Consider the following 27480-nt stretch of genomic DNA (forward strand, 5'->3'; position numbering starts at 1 on the left):
TGTCTGAGCTGTTTGTCTGTCTCCATTGAGTTGTGAGCCTCCAGGGCCAGGCCTGGGGTTGTTTTCTCAGCTCGGTTCCTGAGCGGCTGCTGTCAGCTCTCAACAAATAATAATAAACCTGGGAACCAGGGTTGTCGAGAGGGACTTCAGTCCCTGAGTTCGTTTTTAGATTTGTTTCTCTCTCTGTGTGTGCAGACAAGACAGCATGTGATGATGTCCTGGGGGGCAGGCCAAGGCTCCCAGGTGTCCCGGCCAACCAGCCTGGCTGCCACCCCGTGCAGGAGCTGGAGGTGCTCTGTTGGCCCTGATCCCTGGCCCTGCATGGTTGTTTAAAAGGAAAGTATTTGAATAGCAAGCCTCAAACTCACTCCTGTGCCTGTGCAACACCCACAATCCCCACTCATATTATCTGGGGAGAGAATGAAGAGGGCTAGACATGAAAAAGAGGAGGCAGTAGCCCCTGTCTAGGATCACACCCAGGGCAACGGCTGAGCCCTGGTCTCCTTTGCTCAGGTACAACACCAGAGAGGGTCTCCTAGAAAAGAAAGAAAGGAAGAAACAAATGCTGTATGCTGAACATTGTTGGCAAAAGTAGGAGCTGACCAGGGCCAATGTGAAGTTTAAGACCACCTACCGAATGAGCACCCACTTCTCAGCAGGTGGAACTCACCCGAGGTCATTGCTACCAGCCCCCCGGCCTCCAGCAGAAGGGCAAGCCCCTCTCTGTGAGAAGAACGCAAGGGCCAGGCTCACCCTCACAAGCCCAGAGCCTCTTCTCCCATCTTCTGTATTTTAGTTTTATTTTGTTTAAAGGAACCAAAGGGGGAAAAATTGCCAAGTTGTAAAGTGCTTAAAGAGGAGATGAGAATCTTCATCAAAATGCTAAAAGCTGGAGGGGGAGAGTGATGTGAAAACTCTTGCCTGCTATTTATGGGATTGATTCTCGGATCAGGAAGAAGCAAGCAGTTGGATGAAAGGAATTATTGTTAAGCTCCTCGGCAGGAAGATCTAATGGACAATTGCCGCTATCAGGGGGAATTAAATTGCTGTTTCAGTTTGTAAAATATATCAGTGGCTTTTTGAAGCCAGCAAAGGTGTGACAGGCAGGCAGGGAGGCGGTGGAGGGTTCCTGTACTCTGGGCCTGCTGTGCAGCAGTGGGAGCAGTTAGGGGGAGAGGGCTGGGTGGCAGAGCCTGGGCTGCCATGCTTCCGTGCCAAAGTCACAAACAGCGGAGCTGGGGGAGCAACGAGGGAGGTTGCAGGCTGGAAGTCTGGGCTCCAATGTGCTGGGAGCCCCCCGCCCCCAGATGCAGCGTCAGAGCCACCTGCCAGTCAGCAGCAGGGCCAGACGGCGGCATCCTTCCTGGGAAACCCCACCAAGCTGTGGTAGCTGGCTCAAGCTCTCTGCCAAAGTGGGGCCACAACACCCCGTGCCAAGCTGGGGACTTGCGGGGACCTGGCGGGGACAACCTCCCGCCTCCACTGAGTGTGCACAGAAGACCTGGGGCCCAGTCGCATGGAGGAGATGTTGCTATTCCAGGTAAAGCACACACAGGGAAATGGCCTTGGGAGTGGAGAAAGGAGAGCAGGCAGAGGCCCTTGAAAGTAAGAACTCCTGTCTGGGGAGACAAGGTCTTTGGGTGCACGTGGGGAGGGGACTCCAAGGTCTCTGCTTTCATAGGGCTGTTTACCACTTGCAAGGCATATGGCAGTTGGGAGCTGATGGGGAGCACAACTGAGGGTGGGAAAGAGATAGAGACGTGGTCTCGGAGAACCCAAAGCAATCCTAGTCGTGGCTCACACTGCCTTCTGTCCTGACCCCACTCTGTCATGATGCTGGGGTGTGACCTGGCACCACCTTCCACATAGGCATCCCAAAGATGGCGAATCATAATGAGTGTGGGGAGGCAAGTGTGCCCACAAGGTCTGGTTGTCTGGGTCTCTGCTTCTTGCTGAAACAGTCAGGGACTGTTTCTGGCCCAGGGGCAGCAGGGACCCTGCTGTGACATTCTGCAGGGACCTGAGCTCTGGGCCAGCTTGTAGTGCATCCCAGAACCGCAGTCATCACACAGGACACACAGTGGATAAGGGTACCTCTCTTACCTGTCCTTGCCTCAAGCATGCAGACAGCTAACCACCCTGGCTCGCCGACCTCCCCCTGGACCTGACCTTGGCAGAATGGAAGGCCTCTATGTGCCCCTCAGTAGGAAGTGACAGCTGTTACCCCAGGCTCCCTGTTGGTGCCCACAGCACGGGGTGAAGAGGCTGCTAGGAGCCAGCCCCTCCACCCAGCACCACCATTCCTCCACCTTGCCCTGAAGGATCCTTCACCTCTTCCTCTTTTTAAAGCAAGCCATTCAGAAAAATGGCTTTTCGGGTGACTCAGTCCTGCTCACATTTAGAACTTCCCAGGGCGCTGACTGACCCTGCCTTCCCTTCCACCCCCCACCACCAGAACCGGCCTTTTCCCCAACACTGCCCGGTTCTCAGTGGGGACCCTACACACTGAGCTGCAGGGACCAGGCTATCCCCATGGACACTCTGCTTTCAGCGCTACCAAGAGACCTGTGTGTGTGTGTGTGTGTGTACGCCTCCGTTTCTTTAGATAAATCCACAGAGTCACATGAAATCAGTGACAGGTTGACACCGTTATTTCAAGATTCATCGCTCTGAGTTGCCAGCAGAGGAGCCCAGCCAACTCCTTCCCACCAACAGCACTTTTTTTCCAGGCATAATTTATAGCACTGGGGGTGAATTTGTTTCCAAAAGATGAATATCACACTATCAGCAACAGCTGCCTCTCATTTTTATTTGTTTTTAAATTCGACTCAAAGTCCAATTCTCCATACACATCCAAAGCTGTAAATCCTAAGGCAACTGATTACATGATTTAGTAAACAGGTTATATTATATAATGCAATTAAAGTAGGTCCCTGCGACGCCACCTACAGGCCGCTTCGGGAAGGGAGCCAGGCGGGAGAGGATCCCCCATGGGACCAGGCTTGCTGCGGAAAGCAAAGAACCGGGCTTGCTCCAGGGTTGAGGCAGCTGCCCTGAAGGGAGAAGCTGAAACCAGCCAGCTTACAAAGGTGGTGTTTCAATCCCTCCTGTGTTATTGCAGCCGCCTGCAACTCCGTCTAGACGCATCAAAACCCGGCCCAGGGCAGCTGAAGGGAACCTTGGAGGTGTCTGTGTGGGGGCCATGCAGGACCTCCGGTCCTCTGGGCTCCTCCACTCTGGAGTGAGGCTGGAGAAGGAGGAAGAGAAGGAGGGAGCTGGCCGACTTTGAGAACCAAGCTATCATCCAGCTCTTTCCACTCAACTCACCAAACATGTGTGCAGATTTTCCAGATATTCTGGGGAAGCCCTTTGGCGCTGCAGTCCTAGAGCCAAAGGGCCCCCAGCACGCGGCGAGCAGCAGGGCACTGCTCTGGGGAAAGCAGACTTCCCACCCCAAGCCGCCGGAACCTGGAGCTGCAGCCAACCCCACGCACCCTCCATGCAGTCTCAGACACACCCGGGCAGGGAACGGGTCTCATGCGGCCTTCTCCTTGTGCCAATAGAAGGAAAATGCTGCAGGCTTTTTGTTGGAGGGCAGGCAGGCAGTGATCCTGGGGACCCTGGGGAGCAGCTCTTAGCTGCTGTGGAGGAAGGGGCAAAGGGAAGAGAAGAAGGCGGAGATGGAGAGGGAGGGAGCGGTCCCCACCATTCTCTGTCCTGAAGCACAATCATTTTCAGATGACTTGAAACCCCAGAATCTCCAAGGAGTTTTCCTGAGTGAGAGGGAGATTTGCAGACTAGGAAACTGGACCAGAAGAGAGCGTGATGTGGAGCGCATAGGAGAGTGGTGTGGTGAGCAACGAAAATGGGGCTCTTGGAGTTCAACAGGATGGAAATATCACCCCCACACACCCTTGTGCCAGCCACCAGCCCGTCTCTAGGACAGGCTGGGCACTAGTCCCTCTCCTGCCTCCGTGCCATACAGTTTAGGCTCTGCCAGGGTCAGGGGTCAGGGCTAGATGCTGTCAGGCCAGCTGGCCAGGCACTCTCCAATTAGACCGTGTTTCTCATCCTTCAGGCCTTGGGCCCCCAACCCTGGCATCCCGGCCCAATTACTGCCCGGCAGCATTAACCCCTTGGTGCCCCCAGGCCGTTAATGGAATGTTAATTGGTCTAATGGGTTTCATGTCAACAAGTCCTAATGAGCTGTTTGCTAACAAGGCTGGTGTGTATGTGTTTTCAAAGCCTGTTTGTCAACATCGGAGTTTGGACTCCAGACCAAGAGTCAGCCAGAGAGCCAAGGCGTGGCATGGGAGCAGGAGAGGAGGAGGCGAAGGGAGAAGGGCACCCACCTGGCGCCTGTGCCTCCCCTGTAACATGGCAGTGATACTGTCAGTCACACAGTTGATTTCCTCTGGGCTACTGAGGAGGGGGTTGAGTGCCACATGAAGGTGTTTTCCCTCCAAACAGCCACATAATTAAGGTTTTCTCCTCGAGCCTCCCCTGGACCAGGAACACTCCACGCTAACATGTTCTCCATTTGCAGCCTCTGGCCTCGCTCCCTTGAATGTCCTGATGTCTGGTGACAAGCACTGTGGCCTCTGGACAGGGCCTCTAAAGTAAAGCTCCTGGAAGCTCCAGTGGGGGATGGGAGTGCTGCTGCTCCCCTCCCTCCCCATTCCTAAAGAAAGTGCCACAAGGGTAAGGTTCCTGCTGGGCCTGGCCTCAGACCAGGCAGGCACAGGAGGCTGTGCAGGCAGGACAGGCCGGCCATGACCCAGGCTGTGTGTGGCTGAACTCCCCAAGGAGCTTCTGTGCCCCAGCAAGCAGGGAAGGGAACTAAGCCGCTGATGAAAAGACCTGCTGTTCTCCTGCACAGGATGCCCCTAGAGGGCCATGGGGCAGTGGCCTCTGGTGACCCCACAGAGGAGGAGGGGCCCTGGCCATCTGGGTCCCCTAGTGGGGCTGGTAGGGCGGGCTCAGGACTGAGAAACCTCTGAGCCTCCTATCTCCAGGCACAGACAACACTTAGCTGTCCCCACTGACCTGGGACAGTTCAGCCCTAACGCCGGCCAGGGTTGCGTGGCTTTCACTGCGACCTTGTCACCCAAAGAACGAGATTACCAAAAAATCCCAGCCGGAGGTTAGGGGAAGCCAGCCGGCCCTAGGAGGGACTCTGCCTGACTCTGTCCCCGGGCTCCCTCTTCTGGACACTGCTGGCACTGCAGCGCTCGGGCGGGCCGCGGGTTTCAGGCAGGTGAGCCGCAGTGGCTGTGGGGTGCCTGAGGGTTACCTAGTCCCGATCCAGACCTGCCGCGCCCAGAGCGCTTCCTACACATCCTTATCTCCTGTATTCCTCCGGGGCCAAAGGAAAGCGCTTTCACATCCATTTAGTATCTCAGACAAGGGGGGAGCTCCCCTGTGACCCTGTTAGAGCCCAGCACAGAAGGAAACCAGTGCACGGTGTGACAGGTAGGGGCATGAGCTAGGGGTTCAGCCTCTGAACAGGCCGTGGCAGGACACAAAGCAAAACTGCCTTGAGCCGGAGAAGCTAACATTCGCTCCCCAAGCTGTCACTGGTGCTACTTCTACCGCCCTCTTCTTTGTTGTGGGGTCAACTCCTCCCTATCCTAGCCACGCTCTGGGGAGGGGAGGCCTAGCCTCATTACCACATCTCTACAGCCTTAGCACAGTTATCTACAGAGCTGATAAGAAGATTTATTTGAAAAAGTGAAGTGATGGGGTCTGGCAGGGTAGCCTAGTGGCTAAAGTTCTCGCCTCACACACCAGGATCCCATATGGGCACCGTAAGGTTCAAATCCCGGCAGCCCTGCTTCCCATCCAGCTCCCTGCCTGTGGTCTGGGAAAGCAGTTGAGGACGGCCCAAAGCCTTGGGACCCTGCACCCGCGTGGGAGACCTGGAAGAAGTCCCTGACTCTGGGCTCCTGGCTTTGGATCGATAGGGAGAATGAGGTCTTCCGTCCGCTGGTCCACTCCCAGAATGGCTGCGGCCGCCAGGGCTGAGCCAGGAACTCCCTCTCAGTCTCCCATGTGGATAGCAGGGGCTGTAGCACCTGGACTACCCTCCACTGCCTTCCCAGGATGTATTATCAGGAAGCTGGATCAGAAGTGGAGCAGCCAGGACTTGAACAGGGAAGGACACAGCTCACTGTGCCACCACAGCAGCCCCAACAGAGTTGATTCTCAACAAACGCCCATCAAACAAACCATGAATTCCCAGTGCCTGCGTGTGCACTTGAGGCCAAAGCACACCTGGTACTGTGCAGACTCAGGTCAGGGCCGAATAGACCTTTCATTTTCTCCCCAAAGAGGAACCAAAGGAACAAGACACACCCCTGGGCCCTAGAGATCTACCCTCTTGTGGGACAGTAACTCCAGGACACCCTCAAGTTGCCCCAGAATTCCTGACGGGAAACTTGACAGAGGGAGGGGAAGGGTCGAGCTGTAAGATGCTGAGACTGCGAATCCTCTGAGAGAAGGGAGACAGGGCTGTGTGCTGTGAGCCCAGAGGCATGCAGCTCATCAGCGTCACCCACAGGGACAGCACCTGCCCCACATGAGCAGCCCTGGACCAGGCAAGAAGCCTGTGCTCTTAGCAGCTCTCTGGGTAGCTGGCTTCCTTGGCTGGCCTGGGCCACAGTGTCTCCACATTCCAGTTCTACAGGAAAACTTGAGGCCCCCTGGGGCAGCTTATATAGTGTAATGGGTGAGTGGGGGGTGTGGTTCAGTGGAACAGGCCCAGCACTGGGAATCCTTATTCCACTAAACACCCAAATGTGTGCTTGCACACACACACACAAATACACATACATGCACAAATACACTCACATACATACACATGTATACAAACTCACACACACACACGCTCGAGTGCATTGCACACCTCTGGGGCTTCTACCACCCTTAGTAAGGGATGGGTGGACTATTTGTCTCTGCCCACTCTTCGGGCCCCACATGCCCATGCTTTGCTTCAGCTCCAGGCTCAGAAGAGCTCCCTTGTGCTGTGTGTGCACATGAACACGCCCCTGATGGTCCCGGGATGTGGCTGGTGCTCCTTGCCTGCTTCCTTCACTCAAGACTTAGAAACAGTCACTTAGGGGCAAAGGCCCCGTGTCTTGCCTCCACTAGGAGTTGGGATGAGCTCTCCTGGGTGGGATGAACCTGAGTGCTCCAGAGCACCCGCAGAAGGGAGCGGCAACAAGCACGCTCGTCTCCAGGGACAGGGAGGAGGACAGGACGTGGCTCATGGCCCTCTCACGATAGGTTGGGAAGGAGGGGCATCCACATGGAACTGCAGCCCCCTGCCCTGTGGCCCTCCCTCTCCCCATGCACCAGGCCAGAGCTGATGCTGAACTAAGCATCCCTGACGGAGTACAGGTTGTTTTACATATGATTTGAATATTGTTGCTTTCAAGTCAAAATAGCATGGCCAGCTCTTCCCAGCAAGGCCTCTCCATGGCTCTCATCTGTTCCCCTGAAGGGCATCCAGCCCTTGCTGAATCCAGTCTTGTGCAGGTGGCTCAGCCCAGAAGCCTGTGGAGCTGGTGGGTCTCCAGGGGCTGCCTGCTTGGTGGGATTAATGATATACTCCACCTGCCCCCTCCCCCTTTCTCTTGCTGCAGGTCCTCCATGTGAATCAATCCCATGATGCAACATGCCTCCCCAGCCCCAGCTCTGACAATGATGGCCACGCAGAATGTCCCGCCCCCACCCTACCAGGACAGCCCACAGGTGAGTGTGCCAGGGACACTGGAGAAGGGAGTGTGGTGGTCTTGAGCTTTCCAGCTGGGTGGGCTGGTGACCAGGATAGTTCAGTGATGGAAGAGCAGGGGCATGTGACCCGGTAGCCTCTCCCCAAAGGAGCCCATTACATTTGACGAAACTTGGGTGAGTCTGTGACCAGCTCTAGGACGATAAACTAGAGTAGTGGCCCTGACCCTGCCTCCACAGGACCTGGACTTTGGTGTCAATCCAACTGAACCCTTACAGGCATATCATGTCCCTGGCAGATGCAGGCACGAAGTATCTGTAAAGTTGACCTATGACTGAGAAATGTCCCACTCAGAGTCTCCTTGGTGCCCAACTGCCCTGTTGATTAGACATTTGTGCTCTTTTGCATGGTCCCCCTCTGCCTGTAGGGAGAAGGTTTGTTCTCTTTAGGATCCTGCTTGGCTTCTAGCTTACAATAAACCAGGATTCTTCCCCACAATGTGCCTACGACCCCTCCCCGCTGGCTCCCAGCTTCCACACGTTAGCTGGGACACAGTGCCCCGACTCGGGTTCTTCTGAAACCACCTCCCACATACAAGCAGGCCACCACACCTGCTAGCAGCATCTTGTCACTCTCTGCTCTCCTGTGTTCCTTCTGGAAGCCAGGCCTTGCTTGGTTAGGGTTAGGGCTAGGGCTAGGGCTAGGGCTAGGGCTAGGGTTATGGCTAGGGCTAGGGTTAGGGTTAGGGTTAGGGCTGGGGCTAGGGTTAGGGTTAGGGCTAGGGCTAGGGTTAGGGTTAGGGCTAGGTCTAGGGTTAGGGCTAGGGCTAGGGCTAGGGTTAGGGCCTGGGCTAAGGCTAGGGTTAGGGTTAGGGCTGGGGTTGGGGCTAGGGCTAGGGCTAGGGTTAGGGTTAGGGCTAGGGTTAGGGCTAGGGCTAGGGCTAGGGCTAGGGCTAGGGCTAGGGTTAGGGTTAGTGTTAGGGTTGTGCTGCCTGGGCCTCGAGTCCATTCCATGCCATCTTTGCTTCTCCCTCACCTGGATTCTTCTGAGGCCTTGAGCAATGTGGAGTGCTCCCACAGAAGGCTCCACGCCCTGACCTTCACCTTCACACCCTGTTCCGAACTCTCAGCATGAATTCGTTCGTTGTTTATGGAGCATCTGTAGTTGGGAGTGATTGTGCCCAGCGAGGCCATTCATTCATTTGTTCATTCATTCATGCTTTTAGTCCGTATGAGTGAACACCTACCATGTGCCAGGCCATCACACGCCCTCTTTCTCCAACAATCATCTCTACCCTTTTCTGCTATCCCTCACTCATGAGAATTTCAAACTCAACTCTTCTCCTGGAGCTTAGGGAAGAGCTGTGCAGCCTGAAAGGGCGTTAAGACGCAGGCACGGCTAAGGGAGCCTTTGCCTCATGTCAGATCCCACAGCCCTGATGCCTCCAGCCTAGTGTACTTGCTGTAGAAATCCTTGTCACAACCTGGGAAGATTGTGGACATCACAGGGCCCCTCACGCCTGGTATGCAGACAGCCCTTGACTCCTCTCAAGTACAAAAACCCTGGTCACTCACTGGCCTTCACTGACCTCTGAGCACACATCCTTTAGGCTCCAACCTTACTCCCTGCTAGCAGCTTCAGTCCCTGGCTCAGCTCTCCCCAGCCCAGCTTCAGATACAGCAAACCCTCTACCCACAGCACTAGGTCTCCAAGCATGACCCCAGGGCCAGCCTTGGCATTTACACAGCTCTTCTAGTCAAAAGGTTTACAGTGTCCAGTGCTAGCTCAGGGCCCTTCCCCCTATTATTCTTAATTCCAGAGATGAATTTCAGAAGTTCTCAACTGGTGGAGACCTTCTGATGCCCAATGACAACAGTGAGAAAGGGAAGGGATGCCCTGAACCCATGATGGAGAGGAAGAGCCCGCCCCTCTTATGCACAAACAGACCTGCTCCCTCATTTGCCCAGCTGGTGCTGGGGACCCTTGAGGTGTTAAAATGAAGGAACTTTGGCTCTATGTCTGCTGTAACTGGATGCTGTTTTCCTAACTCTGCAGCAGCCGTGGGGAATAGAGGTGGAGATGCAACCTGTATTTAGTAGGTGGCAGGGGCTAAAGCCCACTCCCCCCTACTTAAGGGTCCAGAGGTCAGAGAACACTGGACTGACATCCCAATGGTAACCGCTTGCCTGCTTTGCCTGGAAGTTTTGCTTTGGTGAGGATCAGCAGGAACACCGTAGCAATGGCCTGAGTTGTCCAAGAACGCCGATCCAACATGTTGAATTAATAAATCCCAGCTTCAACCCTGAAGTGCTCAGTCCCCCTGATGCCCCTACCGACTGCTCTAGTCATGGAGGGAGGAAGGTGCCAGTTCTCCAAGCCCTAAGAGCCAAAGCCAGATGCAGAGCAGCCTATGGCTCCACCCTCTGAGGAGCCGCCAAGACCTCACTATAGTGGATTCACCTTTGCAGCAAAGGGTCTGCCTACCTGGGAGATGCCACATGTTTGCTGAAAGCCCCAGAGCCCAGGAGCAGTAGTGTCAGGCAGGAAATTGCAGTGTGAGTGTGGGCAGTGAGCAGGCCAAGGACTGGGTGATATTTGTAGCCCTGGCTAAAACTCTAGGCTCTTCCTGACCATTGGCTCTCCCTGGACTGAACTGGTTGGGGACTCAAGAAGATTTCGGGCAGGCACCAGGTAGGTGAGAGGGGCAGGGTGTGGGGACCCCCCAGAACAAAGTGTCTGACTTTTGAATAAAAGGCTGTTCTTTGAGGCCCACTGGCTTGGGAAGGGGCCTTTGTCCCCACCCTGTGTATCTACTTTAGGCTGGGGAGCTTGGCTGATCCTCCTACCCTCTTTTCCTGCCTGGCTTTCAACAGGCTCACCCCAGCTCCCCAGGGACCCTCTGCTTAATTGCCCTCATATTGCTCATTACCCTTCAGAGCCAGCTGCTGTCTGATGCTTAGGGTCTTCAGGAAAACAGGGCCTAACAGGCACACGGTCCGGGCACACAGGGGACTCCTGTCCTAAACAGGATCGCAGGAAGTGATGCCACTCCCTCCTTGCTCCCATGACTCTGGAGCCACTGTGATATGCTTGCTCAAGGCTTGGGCAGCCAAGATTCTGTTTACATCACCTACTCAGAAATTCGGTTCCTTCCACAGACAGCAGATGGACAGGCTCTCTGCTACGAAGCCTCCAGAATCGAAGGAGGCACGAAGCAGAGCCCTTCCTCTGAGACCTGTGCGATCGTTTTAATAATGTTCCAGGTATGCTAAGGGCTAGCAATACTGAGCACAATCTATTCAAATGCACAAGAGAATCTCACTTTGGAAAATTAGGAATCTGCATTAAAAAAAAAATTCCCAAGCCCCGGAAACTTCTTTATAATAAATTAGAAAATTTTTTGCAAGGCAAGTTGGTAACTTGGCAATTTCATTTTTGAAGTTTGGGGAATTATGTTATTAAAAATGAGGGAGAGGGTTTTTTTTTCCCATCCCATTTTAGTAGAAAAGCATGAATGGCTATGCTGTCACACTGTCTGGGCAAACGCCCGAGATGTTGGTAGTACAATGGCAAAGTCGCCTCTAGTCCTTCTGCTTTCTTTGAGCCCATTCTGGGAAGACTCCATGATTACTTGTTTTTTTTTTTTTTAAGATTTATTATTATTGGAAAGCCGGATATACAGAGAGGAGGAGAGACAGAGAGGAAGATCTTCCATCCGATGTTTCACTCCCCAAGTGAGCCGCAACGGCCCGGTGCGTGCCAATCCGAAGCCGGGAACCAGGAACCTTCTCTGGGTCTCCCACGCGGGTGCAGGGTCCCAAAGCTTTGGGCCGTCCTCGACTGCTTTCCCAGGCCACAAGCAGGGAGCTGGATGGGAAGTGGAGCTGGTGGGATTAGAACCGGCGCCCATGTGGGATCCCGGGGCTTTCAAGGCGAGGACTTTAGCCGCTAGGCCACGCCGCCGGGTCCAACACAGATGGGATTTTCAAGAGCTGTGTTTGCTTTGCTTTGGCTCAGCTCCCTTTTCCTACGCATTCTTGGAACCCCAGCAAGAGCAGCTCCTGCTTTCCCCCCTCCTGGAATGTCCCTTGCATCTTTCATTGAGGTACTCTGCCCCCACCTCTAAATGCCACTCAAGCCTATCCCCCCCCCCGCCACCCTTTGGGAGCACACTTTGTGTGCGACTCCTTCCACTGAGCAAAGTCCTCCCTTCTAGGCGTTACCCAGAATGCGCTCAAAGATGCAGCTCTCCTGTTTTCCCCTGCTGTCCACATGCCCCACCTCACTATACCTCAAACGCCTGTCTTTGCCCTTGCTTGTGGAGAAGACACATACTGTGTCAGCAAAAGTGACATTAGCTGTTCTGTCCCCGTGTCCCCAGTGTGTGAGGCTGTATGAGCAGTGACTGGAAAGCAGAAGGCTTCAAGGCTGCTAGACCAACATGCCAGGTGCGGCCCCCGAAGGTCGAGTACTCAGCTGCAAGTGCAAACCAGGAGCAAACGGGCAGGTAGGCAGTGAGGTGCCTACACAGCGTGGCTTGCCGGTGGCTGATAGAAAAAGGCTTTGCCAGTTCCCTGAGGAGGCAGTCTTACTGTAGACTCAAGAGGGGCAAAGTCAGAACTCACACCTTGCTACCAGTGTGAGATGCCCCCTGCAGAAGGAAGACACACTAGCTTGATGCCCTTTGGCAAAAGCTGAGTTGTCCAGGCCCCCTGCAGCCTCGAGCAACCCTCAGAGGGAGAATAGGGCCCAGCGCCACAGGAGACAGACCCTGGAGATTTGGGGTGAAGGCTTTACCTGCTCTGCCAAGGGGTGACTTGCATTTCTCCCTACCCCTGCCTGTCCCAGCTGCAGTCCCGATGATGGTGCAGCCAGGGGTACCGCCATTCCCGGGAAGCTGCGTGCACTTTGATCAGTCACCAGGCTCCCCATGCTGGTTTCATTAACTGGAGGCAGAAGGGGCCGGCTGTCCCCCACCCACCCACCCTCCGGCTGTGAATGGCTTCCACCCAGGCCATGCAGCTGTGAGGAGCAGAAGCTGGTTCAGATGTTTTCACACTCGTTTACATTCCTCTCATGTCTTTAAGGGCTGGAGCCCCCTGCCTTGCAGTGCGGAGGGGGTGCCCTCTGCTCAGCTGCCTGTGGAGAGTTCATTCAGCTGCTTTGAAAGTTCCCTGAGTCCTTTCTGTGGCTGTGATTGACTGCTGCCTCTGCCCCTGGGGGCGACGTCCCAGGGACCATATGGGAGACCCACCTTCCCCGGCTTTGAGTCATCAAAACAGGCTCTTCTCTTTCTTTTGTGTTTCCTCGGGAGGCCTTTCTTCTCTTTGTGCACCGTGACCTCCCTCCCTGACCGTGTGGACCACCCATGTCTTTAAACTGGACAGATCCTTGAACTCCAACTACTTAGACCTGGCTTCTTCATTGTGCGGAAGGCAGCATGGACCTCCAGGTCCAATGGTGGACTCCCCAGGAAGGAGATGGTGGGCTGGCCCACAACTTGGAAGTTTAGGAAGAAATACTCCATGGGTATGGACATTGAAGGGGTTTTGTGTGTGTGTGTGTGTGTGTGTTGTTTGTTTGTTTGTTAGTTTTCCCTGAATGAACTGACTTACTTTAGTTCTGCTACTTATCAAAAATGTGGATATTTTGATGGTCTATTCCCTTGGGGCCTAGCAGGACTAGTGCCCTAAACAGTTACAAAAATAGTTAATGGCCCCAGGATACAAAGCCAAAAATAAATCGGGGAGCAGGTGATCCAAGCTAGCAGTGACACTGAGAGTACTTTCTGAGCCTTGCCCCGCCCCCTGCCACCTTCCAGCACCAGGGTTGAGGAGCTACAGTGTCCCAGTGGCCACGAGGACAGGGACTGCGTGAGAGAGAGCCCAGGACACTGAGTGTGCTTGGAGTTACAAATCTGCAGAGGAAGAAAGTCAGGAATCCTAGGCCTTGATCCAGCCCTGCTGCTGCTGACTTATACACACTTAGGCAAGAAATGTTGCACTAACGCTTTTTTTTAAAAGTGTATTTATTGGCTTGACGAGGAAAATGACACAGAGAAGGAGACAGAGAGCACAAGCAAGATCTTTCTACTAGCTCATCTCCAACTACTTGCAGGAGCCAATCCTGAGGCAGGCTGAAGCCAGGAGCCTGAGCATCTTCTGGGTCTCCCACATGGATAGCTGGAGCCCAGGCGCTTGGGTCATCTTGCACTGCCTTGCCAGGCACGTTAGCAGAGAGCTGAATCCAAAGCAGAGCAGACAGGATGGGATGTTGTTGGCACAAGCATCAGCTTAACCTGCTGCATCACGCTGTCAGTCCCTCTGTAGTGTTTCTATCACGCATGCATCTATGCAATGAATGCAGGGCACTGCCCGTGGAAAGTGCAGACTTGAGACCAGATGCCAAGATGCAAGTATTAGGTTAACAGAATGGCTGCTAGTGAAGCTCTGAGCCATCGTTAGACCTTAGTTTCTGCATGTGTGACGTGGAAAGGTCCGCCCTCCCCGACAAGGCGGTGGAGATCCTGCTGTGAAGACTGTAGGCATGTTTTCCAGTCTGCTCACCCACAGTCCTGACTCGGTTTTACGTGCCATGCTCTGCATGCCTCCAGCAGCCCACATTGGTTGGGACTTCAATTACTTCTTATTAGGGCCACAGTAAGCACATCAAACGCTTTTCCAGTGAGAAACACCCCCTCACACACACGTACTTAAAGGCATACACATGCTGAGATTCCGGTAGCATTTCTCAGGGGTCTGTCGGTGATCACTGGCTTGAGAGTCTGTCCAAAGACAAGGGCCCTCCAAAGATGGACTGGACGGCCAGGGAGCAGTCAGATCCTGAGAAACTGTACAAAGTTGGGAGGTTAAACTCTCCACTCCATGGCCATCACCTCCCTCTTGTATCACCTCCTGTATCAGTAACACCCAGGAAGTATAGTAGACACCAGTGAACATTTTAAAGATGTGTTTATTTATTTGAAAGGCAGAGTTACAGAGAAAGAAGGAGAGTCGGGGGAGGGGGTATCTCCATCCTCTGCTTCATTCCCGAAATGGCTGTGACAGCCAGGGGTGAGCCAGAAGCCAGGAGCTTCATCTGGGTCTTCTCAGTGGTGCAGGCACTCAAGTACTTGGTCCATCCTCTGCTGCTTTCCCAGGCATGTTAGCAGGGAGCTGGATGGGAAGTAGAGCAGCCAGGTCTCAAACTGGTGCCCATAAATACCCAAAGCAGGGATTTTATCCACTACACCACAATGTAATGGGTATTATGAGCAACAAGGAAAATATTATGAGCCATATTTTATAAACTACTGCCTATAACCAGTTTTAGATTAATTAACTAATACACACACACACACACCCTTGTTAACCCCTGAGTAGGTCTTCTGTGCTCTGGTCCACCTGGTAGGTCCTGCAAACAGAATGGTGGGGATTAGGCCTATGTTCCAGCATTTTCTTCCACCTACCTGGGGCAGCCCAGCTTGCGTGCAAGTCTTTTCTTCCCCTGAGTTGACGGAGTTGGGAGATATCTTGAGGAGTCTTTCATCATGTCATCCCTCCTTCCCTCATTTGTCCTAACATCCAGTCTTTCAGCAAACATACTGGGAGTCTCCCATGAGCAGAGGGCATGGGACCTGGGCAGCCCTCTGCTCATGGAAATGACAAATCAAGAACCCAGAACACTGCAGGTATGGAGCTTGGGCACATGTATGGCTGAACCAGAGGTCGAGTCCGTCTACCCACTCGGTGGTGGGACATGGAGAATCAGGAGTTGGGAAAGTTGGGGCTGCAGCTGGTAGGGTGGGGGAAATAAGGACTCTTCCTGCAGAGGCAGCTATGGGAGCAAAAACATGAAGGTGTGAACGTTGGGCATGTTCAGGCAGCCTGGCATGACAGACTCTGGCCAAGACCCCAGAGAAAGAGGAGGGGTGCCATCCAATAGACTACGTTCGGGGGCAGGGAGCAACCCAAGCCTGGTGTACCCTAGGGGCTGTGCCTCTCCCTAGACATTGGCCATACCCACTGCTGCTTCCCACCTGTTCAAGGCCAAACCTGGTATTTACCAAATAGCTTCAGGCCCTGACCTCCTCCCAGGTCTTTGGACTGTTTCCTGCTTGCCAGCAAATTGAGCTCGTTCTGGCTTGCCCCAGCACTGGAGAGAGTGCCAGCTCCTGAAAGCACTGCCCAGCCAGGCAGAAGCCTCAGCAGCCCCCTGTGGAACAGGTCTGGGCAGCTGCTGAGGGCCTTGCCCTGGGCTGGTCAGCGCACACTGCTCGGGTCAGGTGGAGAGTTCAAGATTGTCCTTCAGAGAAAGCACAGGCTTTGCTTGTCCAGTGTTGGGGGGAAGGGGTCCTGTGAGAGGTATGCCTGTGCATGTGCATAGCAGCTGCAGGTGCTGAGGCCTCTGCAGTTGGGGCTGGAGTCTGAGGCTCAGGCTAACAAAGCCCTTGGAAGCCAAGGACCGCCATGCATCCCTGTCGGTGGTCTCATGGCAGCCCTACAGAGAGGTTATCAGCTCTATTGGCTTGATGTGTAAGCTGAGGCTCGGAGGAACTGGGTTCCTTGCTCAAGATGACAGAACTTGTCATTGATGCTGTCTCCAGCTGCCCCATCCCATGCCTTCCCTGTGGGGTGATGTGGATGGCTGCCCAATCCAGGGGTGTACCCTGCTGGCAGGACAGATACTGTAAGAGGCAAATGCACCCAGTTAGTGGTAGGCACGTGGCACAACAGAAAGGACCTCTGTGTGGGAGCTGACAGCTGACTTCAGTTGGGGTCTTGGACTCAGGGGCCATGAAGCCCCTTGTGGTTGAGTTTCTTCTCAGCCTCTAGGTCTCCAGGGTCTTATAAAGGAAGCCGGCACAGCATGAGCCACCTTCAATTAGTAAACTACCCATCTCCTCCTGCATGGGCTCTGGCAGAGTTTTCACTGGGGGAGTCTGAATTGACCTTCTGTGTGAGAGGCTGACTGAGGAACAGGGAGAAGCTGGGACCATCAGGGAGCACGGGAGGATAGACTGAGACCCAAGAGCAGGTGCTGGGAATGAAGTTTCATACTGTCTTTTCCTTCTGCCTTCTTTTTCACAGAGTGAGGAAGAAGGTCTTCCCATCCTTGCTCTTTCTCAAAGAAAAGGTGGTTAAATGCACCAATTCGCGCCACGCAATTAGAAGGCCCTCTGTTCCCGTTCCAGCCTTCAAACGGGCTGATTGTGACCTCCAGCAGTTCCTTTCCCTCTGTAGCCTTCTGTTTTCCCATCTGTAGCAATGGGCTGATGGCACCAGGCAGTGCAAACATGAAAGTCTCTGTAAGTATTTGTTAGCCAGGTGGAGCCTCCCTTCCAGGACCACCAGAAAAGGCTGTTACTGAAAAGGGCGAGGCATTGAGGACTCCATGCAGGCAACCCAGCAAGCCAAGAAGTGGTTTCCTAGCACCTTGAAATCACTTCGGGAGAGTCTCTTCATTTCCATGCTTGGCTCATCTCCCAGTCCTCCAGATCTCGCCTCTTACAACCCCATTACCCCCAGATGCAGGAAGAGGGAAGTTCTTTTTTAAAAACAAAAACATTTATTTTCCCTATTTATTTGAAAGGTAGAGTGACAGGGAGACCACAGATAGGCCTCCGTGATGCCCCGCACACTGTGAGGACATTGCTGGACTCCAGTTGTCCTTGTCTGTGCTTCAGCCTTCCCCTGGCAGACAGGGAGAGACCTATATGTCTCCACTGATGTGGAAATCCACCCTGGCCCCGCGAGCTGCCCAGGCGGCTCCATGGAGTTCTCTGAGGTCTGCACAGGGGACTGCTGAGGGCAGCCCAGAGTGCTCCAAGTGGCTCCGGAAACTGGAAGGCCAAATGGTTTCCCTTGCTGGATGGAAGGGAACGGAAGAAAGTTCTCTGGGTAGATCTCCTGCAGTTGGTGATGGGCCAGTAAATATTCAGCAACTGGCTCTCTGGGGTGGGGAGTGGGGGGACTGGGACAGGCCATGGTTTACAACATTTGCCAATTCCATGGTGTAAGTGGGAATCTTGGCCAGTTTCAAGCTGCGGCTGGGATGTCAGCCAACATGCGGAGCTCCTGAAGATTGAACAACTGGCTCTCAGGCCAGGATGAGGCAGCCTGTGTCTGCCCTGGAGTAGCCACACCTGCCCTGTGCACCCAGTCTCTCTCTCTCTGCCCCCGTTCATTAGGCTGTGCTGCTCAGTACTCTTCTCAAGGCTTTTACCTCCAGTGACCCCAGGTCCTGGCCCTACCCCTGCGCACAGCTGCAGGTCATCTCTCCTTTCGAGCTCCAGCTCTTTAGGAAACAGATTTCTGGCTGGAACAAGAAGTCCACCTGGAGATAAACACTCATCCTCCACGCCTGGAAGAAATGCAGAGTTTGCTGAGCTGGCCCCCATGAGCCACATAAATTTGAGGCATGGTCCTGCTCAGACCAGCTCTGCTCTCTTCATCCTGTCCTCCCCCCAGCAACAGCCTCTAACTGGGGCCTCTGGGGATGCTGGCAAGCGGCCACTTTTGATTTACATCCTTGTGCTTTCCTCTCTAACCCTGCAGGGCCTGCCCGCACCTCTCCCTAGAGTTCAGCCTGGGAAGGGGGAGGCGAAAGGCACAGCTCATCCTCAGAAGCCCTGAGTGGAGTCCTTCAAGGACACGAGGAAATGCACAGAGCATACCAGCCCACCCTGCATTTCACCCTCAGAGGAGCTGGGCAGACACAGCTGTGCCTTGCTTTATGCCTGAAGTACATTCTGGAAATGTTGGATTTAATAACAGTAGCCACCCCTCCCTTCTTGGGGCCCTTCAGAGTTTTCAAAGCACTTTTCCAATCTGATCCATCTTTCATCTGAACTGTGCGGTGATTAGCAAGGAATCTGACGGTGTCAGAGCCTGTCAGTATTGGAGGGAGCATCAGATGTCCTGTAACCCAACCCCTGGCCCAGCAGGTCAGTCAATCCCTGCAGTAGCATCACCCTGCAGAGGCAGCCTATTGCAGCCTTAAAGATCCCCAGCTTGAGAAGATTGCTTCAGTTGTCTTCTTGTTGCAAATTTAATGTATGGCTTATGGTCTGGTAGTTTGGGGCATACACAGCAGAGCGCACATCAACTCACATCTTCCTTCAGATATTCAAAGGGAGCTGTTATGTCTCCCCATCTGCCCCGCTACCCAACTCCTGATTATGCGTTCCAGGTCCCTTCAGATTTTTTTAGGATGTAGGGCCTGAGCCCTTCAGCACCTTGTTCAACTCTCCTTTCAATGTACTTTCCCGTTCTTGTTTAATCAGAGCATGGCAGGGCTAAATGCTTCTTCACTCCACAAACTGTGATTCTGCTAATGCATTCTCCAGCAATATTTGTTGATTTCTCTTTATTGACAAACCCATTCCACTTTGGATCTACTGAGCCAATGTCAACTAAAACACAGCAACTAAATTATGTTCCACTTTGTTCCATAATAATATTAGCCATTTTCTTTGGCCAAACAGTTGGAATTGTTAAATTTTAACTTATGGGTTGAAAATTAATCATAATTAGGTCCAGTCTGTTGTCAAAATGTGCAAAGCTTTTTTGGATTTGAATTTCATGTCATCCATTAATGTGCTAAGAATTTCTTTAGACCTTCCCTGAATCACTGATAAAATGCTAAAGAAGATGACTAAGGAGGTATATGTAGTGTTTACTTGGAAGCTCCCCAACACCAACAGCTCTCCTTTAATTGTCATCCTCACAGTTATCCAGTGGGCCTCATCACTCTGTGTTTTCACAAGTGCCATGACCTTGCCTAGGTCACTTACCTCACATCCTCCTGAACTCGAGTTCCATGAGAGCAAGCACTCATCTTTGTGCCCCTGAGCCTAGCAGAGTGCCTGGTACATGGTAGGAACTCACAGGTATCTGAAGCAATGACCATTTGCATTAGTGAATGAGTGAGGAGATGAGTCTGGCCCAGATGGACAGCATTTACTGTTTTCTTTCTCCATTTTGAAAACTGAAACGATTGCTTCTCTTTTCTTTCTTATAGTACCTCTTTAATACTCACAGATCCTAAAAGGTCATCAGTTTGCTACTGATGAGAGGTTAGGAATTTAGGAAAGTTAAGGATTTGCCCAAAGTCAAGGCTAATCAGAGGGAGACTTTACCATTTCAGCAACTGTCTGCTGGCTTGCAGGCACCGTGAAGTTATGTGCAGTTTCTTACACCCTGAGTTTGAGAAAGTCCTTCGGCTCAGCCAACAGTGGCAAAAATGAGACAGTAAAATACAATATGCTTCTTTCATCATTGTTTATTGTCTCAGCTCATTGTTCATTAATTCACTGATTCAACATGTGTATCTTGAACACCTGCTAGCAACAGATTGTATTAGGAATATAACCCCAAGCTTAAGTTTTAGTCACAAGTGGAGAGAAAATAAATAAGCCAATAGGGATACAGGGAGTATCTCCAAAAGTTTATGCAAAAATGGAATTAAATTTTTGAAATGTATGCATATGAGGGGTCTTCAGAAAGGCCACAGGAAATGAGTATTATAATACTCACTTTCCTATTGGAAAAACTGTCCATGTATTTCATCTTTTTTGCACTAAAATAAAGATACCTCACATGATACGTGGTGAGGACTACGCACATACAGCGAGAGGCAGAGGAGCTATGTTCTGTCTACAGAGGTGGTACTACAGGTGACGTCTCCGTGAACAGTGCTTGCAGTTGCTGGAGGGCTTGTCAACAGCAGCCCTGTGCTCGTCTTCACACAGGTGCAGCACTGTTCTTCCGGATGGCAGAAGCCTTCACGCATGGGAGACATTTCCAGCTGTCAGACAACTGATTCTTCCAAGGAATAGTCATTCATTTATTCACTCAATCATTTTCTCAACAAATATTTTCATGAAGCATCAAACATGCTTGCTAATTGGATGTGTCATCTGGGTACTGGCAAGGCTTAGAGAAGGAGGCAGTTTTTTTTTTTTTTTAAAGATTTCCTTTTTATTTTTATTGGAAAGTGAGATATTCAGATAGGAGGAGAGACAAAGAGGAAGATCTTCCGTTCAATGATTCACTCCCCAAGTAGCTGCGATGGCCGGAGCTGAGCGGATCCAAAGCCAGGAGCCAGGAGCTTCTCCCAAGTCTCCTGTGTGGATGCAAGGTCCCAAGGCCTTGGGTCATCCTCGACTGCTTTTCCAGGCCACAAGCAGGGAGCTGGATGGGAAGCAGGGCTGCCAGGATTAGAACTGATGCCCATACGTGATTCTGGCACATCCAAGGCAAGGACTTTAGCTGCTAGGCTACCGCACTGGGCCCTGGAGGCAGACAGTTATATGCAACCCTTCAACGCAGTGTGCAAGGAGCTATCCGGGACTGCGTACGGAATGAAGTAGGAGAATACTTGAGGCTTGCCACCATTCACACTTTCAGAGATGTATTTGGGGAATATAGGTAAAAGTGTTAAACTCTGTAATGATGGTTTTCAAACATGTAAAGCTATTGAGCCATTTCTTCAACCAAAATCTTAGGAAAGCCAATGGATGTATTCCAGTTGGCACAAAATTGGAGGCCTTGAGGCACCTTCAAAATCATATAACACAGTACAAAAGCCTCTGCCCTAAGTATTTATTTGTTATGACCAAGAGCAAAAATTTTCTGTTGTCCATGAAACTCTCCTTACCTTCAAGGGTCCAGCTAAACCAAATTTGAAGAAACACTTGGTCGATGAGAACCATCGAAGTGTTACAGCAAATAAACAAACCTGTGTCCAAATGAGAACGGACTCGGTTGCTTCTCCTCATCTGCCCTCCAAAGTCATCGAATTCAAGTTGTCCCAAGGATTCATAACTATGGTTCAAAGGTTTTCTTGGACCCGACACAGTAGCTCAGTGGCTAAAGTTCTTGCCTTGTACACTCCGGGATCTCATGTATGGGCGCCGGTTCTAATCCCAGTGGCCCTGCTTCCCATCCAGCTCCCTGCTTGTGGCCTGGGAAAGCAGTCGAGGACAGCCCAAAGCCTTGGGACCCTGCACCCATGTGGGAGACCCAAAGAGGCTCCTGGCTTCAGCTCAGCTCAGCTAGCTGCAGCTGGTGCAGCAGTTTGGGGAGTGAACCAGCAGACAGAGGGTCTTCCTCTCTGTCTCTCCTCCTCTCTGTATATCTGACTTTCCAATAAAAATAAAATTAATCTTTAAAAAAGAAAAAAATGTTTCCTTATTTGGTTGTTTCCACTTCTGGCCAAAGGTCAGCACATGCATACGAAGAATCACCCGTTTCAAGGTGTATTGGGCATCACCTGGTTGCGGATGACCCTAAATTGTAGCACACATACACGTAAACACTAAGCACATTCTCTTACATGACCACACCAAAGGCAAGGGAGACATCGCAATCCAGCTTGGGAACCAGCTTCTGGCTGTGCTAATCCAGCACTTCCCGTTTCTTCTCTCCGCAGATGACGGCAACTGCCCAGCCACCCTCCAAGGCCCAGGCTGTCCACATCTCTGCACCCTCAGCTGCTGCCAGCACACCTGTGCCCAGTGCCCCCATTGATCCCCAGGCCCAGCTGGAGGCTGACAAGCGAGCTGTGTACAGGTAGGAGACGCCCTAGCCCTGCTCAGAGCCACCAGGTAGCCTAAGGCCCAGCTGCTGGAGATGAGAATCCAGGCTGGACCGTATCCAATAGCTGCTCTTCATAACCTCCTTTTCTCAATCAAGTTAGCACCCAGAATCCCTCAGCTAGCCACAGTGGTTTGACTTAAGCTTTCTGGAAATGTCTAGTAAGAGATATGATGGCCTAGGGACGTGAGTTGTGATGAACATCAGACACCCTCAGCTCAATCAACAAACTGCTGCCTTGGACTCTCGCCTTGCCCTGTCACTTCTTGTTACCTTTCTTATAACAAGCCCACCGGGACACTGGACATGCAACGGCACCATCCCTGCCTTGGAAACAGACACACTTCAATATGCATGACAATCACAGTAAGTGCTGGTAAGATACATGATTCTTAGAGCTTGGGCTCCAGAACTAAGGAAGATACAGAGTCAGCATTCAGAGATGATCAGTGAGTAGGCCAAACCATAGGACAGGGCATGCAAACTTTTTTTAAGCCTTCCAGGTTAATCTTCTGCGGGGGGGGGTCTTTAAACTATGTCTTCGCGCTGATACTGTATGTGAAACTGTGTAGGGTTTGGTGCACTCTCAAGGCACAGAGTTTGCTGAGAACAGGCAGCTCGTTTTATCTTGTTTTGCTTCTGCCTCAAGCACCCAGGGTGGGGTCTTGAGTCTTGCAGATGGTGGGGATGAGGCTCAAGGAAGTGCCTGGTTACGTCAATGAACTCTGGTTCTTGTGTATCTGGCTGACAAGGAAGATCTGAGAGCATGTCTAAAAGAGGAATTATAGTCATCGATTATCCATGAGGAGTCCACATCACTAAGAAAGATGTCTGAGTCTGCACTCAGGATTGAGGTTGGCTCCTTACTCACATCTGCTTGTGTGAACTCATCTCTTCATAAGCATCAGCAAGTGCAAGTTTACTCTGGCTGGGCTGTATTACAGCAGGTGCTAATGCCAGGAATGTGTGGAATGATCCACGAAGAGAAATGAATAGGAAGATTGATCTCTTCTTTGCCAACCCCCCACAACTGCCATGACGGTGCCTTTATGATTGATGGTAATCCATGCAGTTCTCACTAGCATTATTTTTATTTACTTTTTATTTATTCAGAATTGAATGCCTCTAATGCCAACAGTCAGGAGTCCAGAGCAGTGAGCCTTAACCCCTGAAACTTGGCACAGAGGCCACCTCAGGTGCAGAAGGATAAAACATGGTGCCTGGGCCCTGCCCTGCACAATGAACGAGCCAAGTCCAGCTGCATGTGGGTGGAGAGCTCTGCCTTAGGCCCCAAAGGCCTATGGGATCTGGTCTGCTGTTTCCTCCATACTCTTCTACTGGATCCTTCTTGTTAACATGTACAGACTCTGTGCCTGACTTCACGGGGGAAATAAGGGTAAAATAACAAAACTAGTGCATCGGTCTCTTCAGGGACCCACAAACAAGCAAATAAAAAAACACTGCTGTGTGGGCTGAGCACCACAAATGTTCCCCAAAGGAGGCAGTGTTTGAGTTGGGTCTTGTGGGAGGCCACACTAGTAAGGCCCTGGTGTATTCCAGGAATGGCCAGTGACGGAGCCACTGCAGCTTACAGATTCAAGTAAAATACCTTGGCCTTATGTGGTGGTTGTGCACATTTGTGGGGAACTCATTTGAAAAGAGAGCAGAGTGACACGGCCTCTGAAAGCTACCCGGCAGCCTGCTATCTTGGGAGGATGCTCCTGGTAGTACTCTGTGTGGATCTTGACTAGTCATGGTGTGGCCTGTGGACTCACAGCATGCAGTTACCTGGGAGCTGATTAGAAGCACAGAAGCTCAGAGCCTGCTTAGACCTAAGTCCTCATGCTCTGCAGATTCATGAGATTCCACGGGACTCCCATGCACAATGCGGACTGGTCCTATGCACCTTCTCAGACACTGCAGGGCAGACCCTGTAGCCGGCGTATGTCATGATCTAAGAAAAACCCCAGATGAGTGATGTGACAATGAGTTCCTAGAAACCAAGGCTGAGCTTCAGTTTTCTGATCGTTTAAGATTCTTGAGATGGCCCATGTAAGCACCTGATATTGCATCTGGCACTGAGCACCAGGGTTTCCTTGTTCCTGCTAATGGGCAGCCAGGCCAAGCAACAGGACTGGCAGGTCACCACCTGATGGGCACTGTCCCCTAGAGTACAGCTGGGATCTTCCCTCAGCCAAAGCATCCCTGCTGCCCATCTTCCCTCTCAAGCTGCGCTTCTCCCAGGAGGCGGGTACCCCACAGCCCTTAGTGAGCAGATAAAGCATGTCTGTAGTATCCAGGTGAGCTTGAAGAGGAAGGCCCAGGCACACATGCTGCCCCTCACCCCAGGGTGCGGGGTTATCCCCCATAGCCACACTTCTTCCATTAATACTGGCTTCTCTGGCTGCAGCCAATGCCAGGATGACCTGGGTGGGAGCTTACTTTCCCGCAGGGTCGGGTAATTTTAATTAGATTTGCCTGCCTGGGGGCAGTCTTGCTGCTCCAAAGCACATCAGGGAGCCAGCATTTCACGTCAATAAGTGTAACAAGACCCCTTGATTCAGAAGAGCGCCCTAGCCCTGACTTTTGGGAGCCTTCCCCACATGGCTCCCTCCCAAAGCCGCAGAGGAACGAAGGTGGTGGAGGCCCTCCCTGTCCAAACCCCCACTGGGCAGCACAGGGGTAGTGTGTCAAAGAGGAGGCAGTCTGCTAGTGCGGGGCAGGGAGGGTGTGGTGTGAAGGGAGGAGGTCACATTTGTGTAAGAGGATGTGTTAATGAAATGTATCGGTCCCCTTGTGATGTAGAAACCATGTGTATTGCGTGAGTGTGTGTCTGGGGGAGGGGGGAGTGTGTCTTTAATTGGATCATACCAGGGCATCATCTGGGCTAATCAGCAAGGCAACGAGGAGCTCCCACTCAGATTAATGATTGCAGTCTAATCCGCACAGATCCCGTGATTGGATGCACATCCTGGGGTAATTGTGTTTGTGGCCCAGGAGCAACACTGAGAGGGGGTCAGAGAGGGGAGGCCTGTAGAGTGAGGGCTGTAGGTTTGGACCCAGCCCAGTCCTATCCCTCCCCAGCCCCTACCTTAACCCTGAGGAAGTTTCAGTTTGATTTGGACCACAGCAAGCCCTGCCTATGCCGGTGGACTGAGCGGCAGGTCCTAGGTGCAGTCTGAGACCTGGGGATTAGGCTGCCAGCAAAGCAGACAGGGCCAAGAGGGTGAGGTTAATCTTGCCTTCACTCTCCCTCCTCCCCTGCAGTCTCCTTGGTTCCCCTTTGAAGTGAGTGGGTTCCCATGGCAACTGTGATGTCCTGGGGAGCCAAAGAGTGGCAGGAGCTGGGCTAGCCAGGTGCGAGTGGGGGGGGGTGGGGGATGGTGGCTTTGTGAGCCTGCTCTGCTCAGGCACTGGCCTCTGCTGCAGAAAACCACTCTAGACCCTGGGGAGCTGACCTAGGACTGATAAGGCAATGCAGGGCTGGAGGGTGAAAAAACAGTGAGGACAGTCGTGCTTTGCTGCTCCATTCAAAATGCTCGAGAATTCAGCTGCAGGACAGGTGGTGGAGATGAGATGGCTTCCCTATCCTTTATTTGCCCTTTGTGTCGTTGCTTACAGTTGAATGAATTGGGTTAACATTTGGGTTAACCTTGTTGCTGTTCTCCCTAGACTGTGAACTCCATAAGGGCAGGATACAGCATGTGCAGCTCCTTATCCCCAGCACCCTACACAATGCTTCAGGGTCAGCAGCTTAGCCATCGCAGGCACTCAAGTAAAGCCTGTGAAATGGGTTCGTTAGCTAGGTCTGGCGGAACCACGCACGCATATCGTGATTCTAAGTATATGGGTTGGCAGTGGCTCTTGGGATGGGAAGGAGCCCTGATTTGTGGCATTTGCTGCTTTCTGTGATGTGAATGCTCCAACTGTGGCCCCCAGTAGTGAGCCACTGAGCAATTGGGACTGGGTTTTACCAGCCTCAAAGCGCAGACCCCTTACAGGGAGCCATGTTGCAGCCATCTCTACGTAACTGCCCCCGGGACTTTCTCACTGACACCATCAGCCATGATGCCAAGTTCTGAGTCTTCACTTTCTCATCTGGCCTTCCCCTGAATTCTAAATCTGAAATGTTCTCTCTCTATGAATTAATACTTAGAATAACACCTGGCACAGAGCACAGAGCAAATGCTTTATAAGTGTGTGCGGTTACGGTTTTCCACCTGAACCCCAAGGCATTGAAGGTTTTCATTCTAGGTTGTACCCAGCTCTGGCTGTCTTTTCCATCTGCCTAAGTAAATCCACACCTTCTGTCCCAGCTTCCCCACTTTCTCTGAGTCTTTCCTGGCTTATCCATGAATGAACTCCTTGGTGGCTCCAAAAACCCTACATCAATTCCTTCTGCTGCTAGCTCTTTAGTTTCTTGGCTCTCAGAGGCTTAATCTTTCCAAACAGTGTAGTTCTTCAAAACCTTTTTCCCACAAACCACAGGCTATACCCATGTGGTTTGATGGCTCATGCTAAAGTTGCAGTTCCACAAAGCAACACACTTTGCTGAAGCTCGCTTGACTTTATACATCCTCCAGTCTCATCTACACTGGGTCCCTTAGCACCCACTCTTAACTTTGGAAAGGGCAGTGAGCAGTGTTCGAATCACTCCCTGGAGACCTGAAATTCCAGGCTTGATTCTGATAGTCCTTTAGCTGGAGGTGCAAATGTAGCCGAGTAGCTGTACTAGGCAGTGGGAATGAAAGACTGTTCTAGAAATAGACTTGGCGATACCCAGTGTCGTCACTGTGGCCAAGTTAATCTCATGGAGCCTCTGCTCAGCTTCAAGAAAGAAAGCAGTGCTAGCTAGGATAACAGCAGATGATCTATAGTGCACAGGTCAGTGTCCATTAGGTACAGTGGAGATTGCTTTGCACTGCTCTGCATATGACAGAGAGGTGGCATTCAGGGTGAGGAACCTACCATTTGGACTGAGATTTCTTGGTTCATACTCTGGCATCACCACTGGATTTCTGTACCTCAGTTTCTTCACCTGTAGAATAGGGATGAAATAGCACAGTCTCTTCATCAGGATTGTCATGAGGCTTACATGAGATAACACAGCTAAAGTGCTTGGCAAAGAACCTTGCAGGTGGCAGCCACTCT

The 27480-nt window shown here is 52.1% G+C and overlaps 1 protein-coding gene across 4 annotated transcripts in view; it reads left to right on the plus strand.

Moving 5' to 3' along the window:
- PKNOX2 (PBX/knotted 1 homeobox 2) overlaps window positions 1–27480 on the plus strand; it is a 283491-nt gene that overhangs the window by 199599 nt on the left and 56412 nt on the right. For all 4 annotated transcript variants that reach the window (XM_036494843.2, XM_058664060.1, XM_058664059.1 and 1 more), the window contains 2 exons: window positions 7644–7752; window positions 22166–22305. In XM_036494843.2, coding sequence (XP_036350736.1) covers window positions 7666–7752; window positions 22166–22305 — 227 coding nt within the window. In that variant the 5' untranslated portion in view covers window positions 7644–7665. The remainder of the gene's footprint in view (window positions 1–7643; window positions 7753–22165; window positions 22306–27480) is intronic.

This window comes from Ochotona princeps, chromosome 4, assembly GCF_030435755.1.
Source record: "Ochotona princeps isolate mOchPri1 chromosome 4, mOchPri1.hap1, whole genome shotgun sequence".
Classification (NCBI taxonomy): domain Eukaryota; kingdom Metazoa; phylum Chordata; class Mammalia; order Lagomorpha; family Ochotonidae; genus Ochotona; species Ochotona princeps.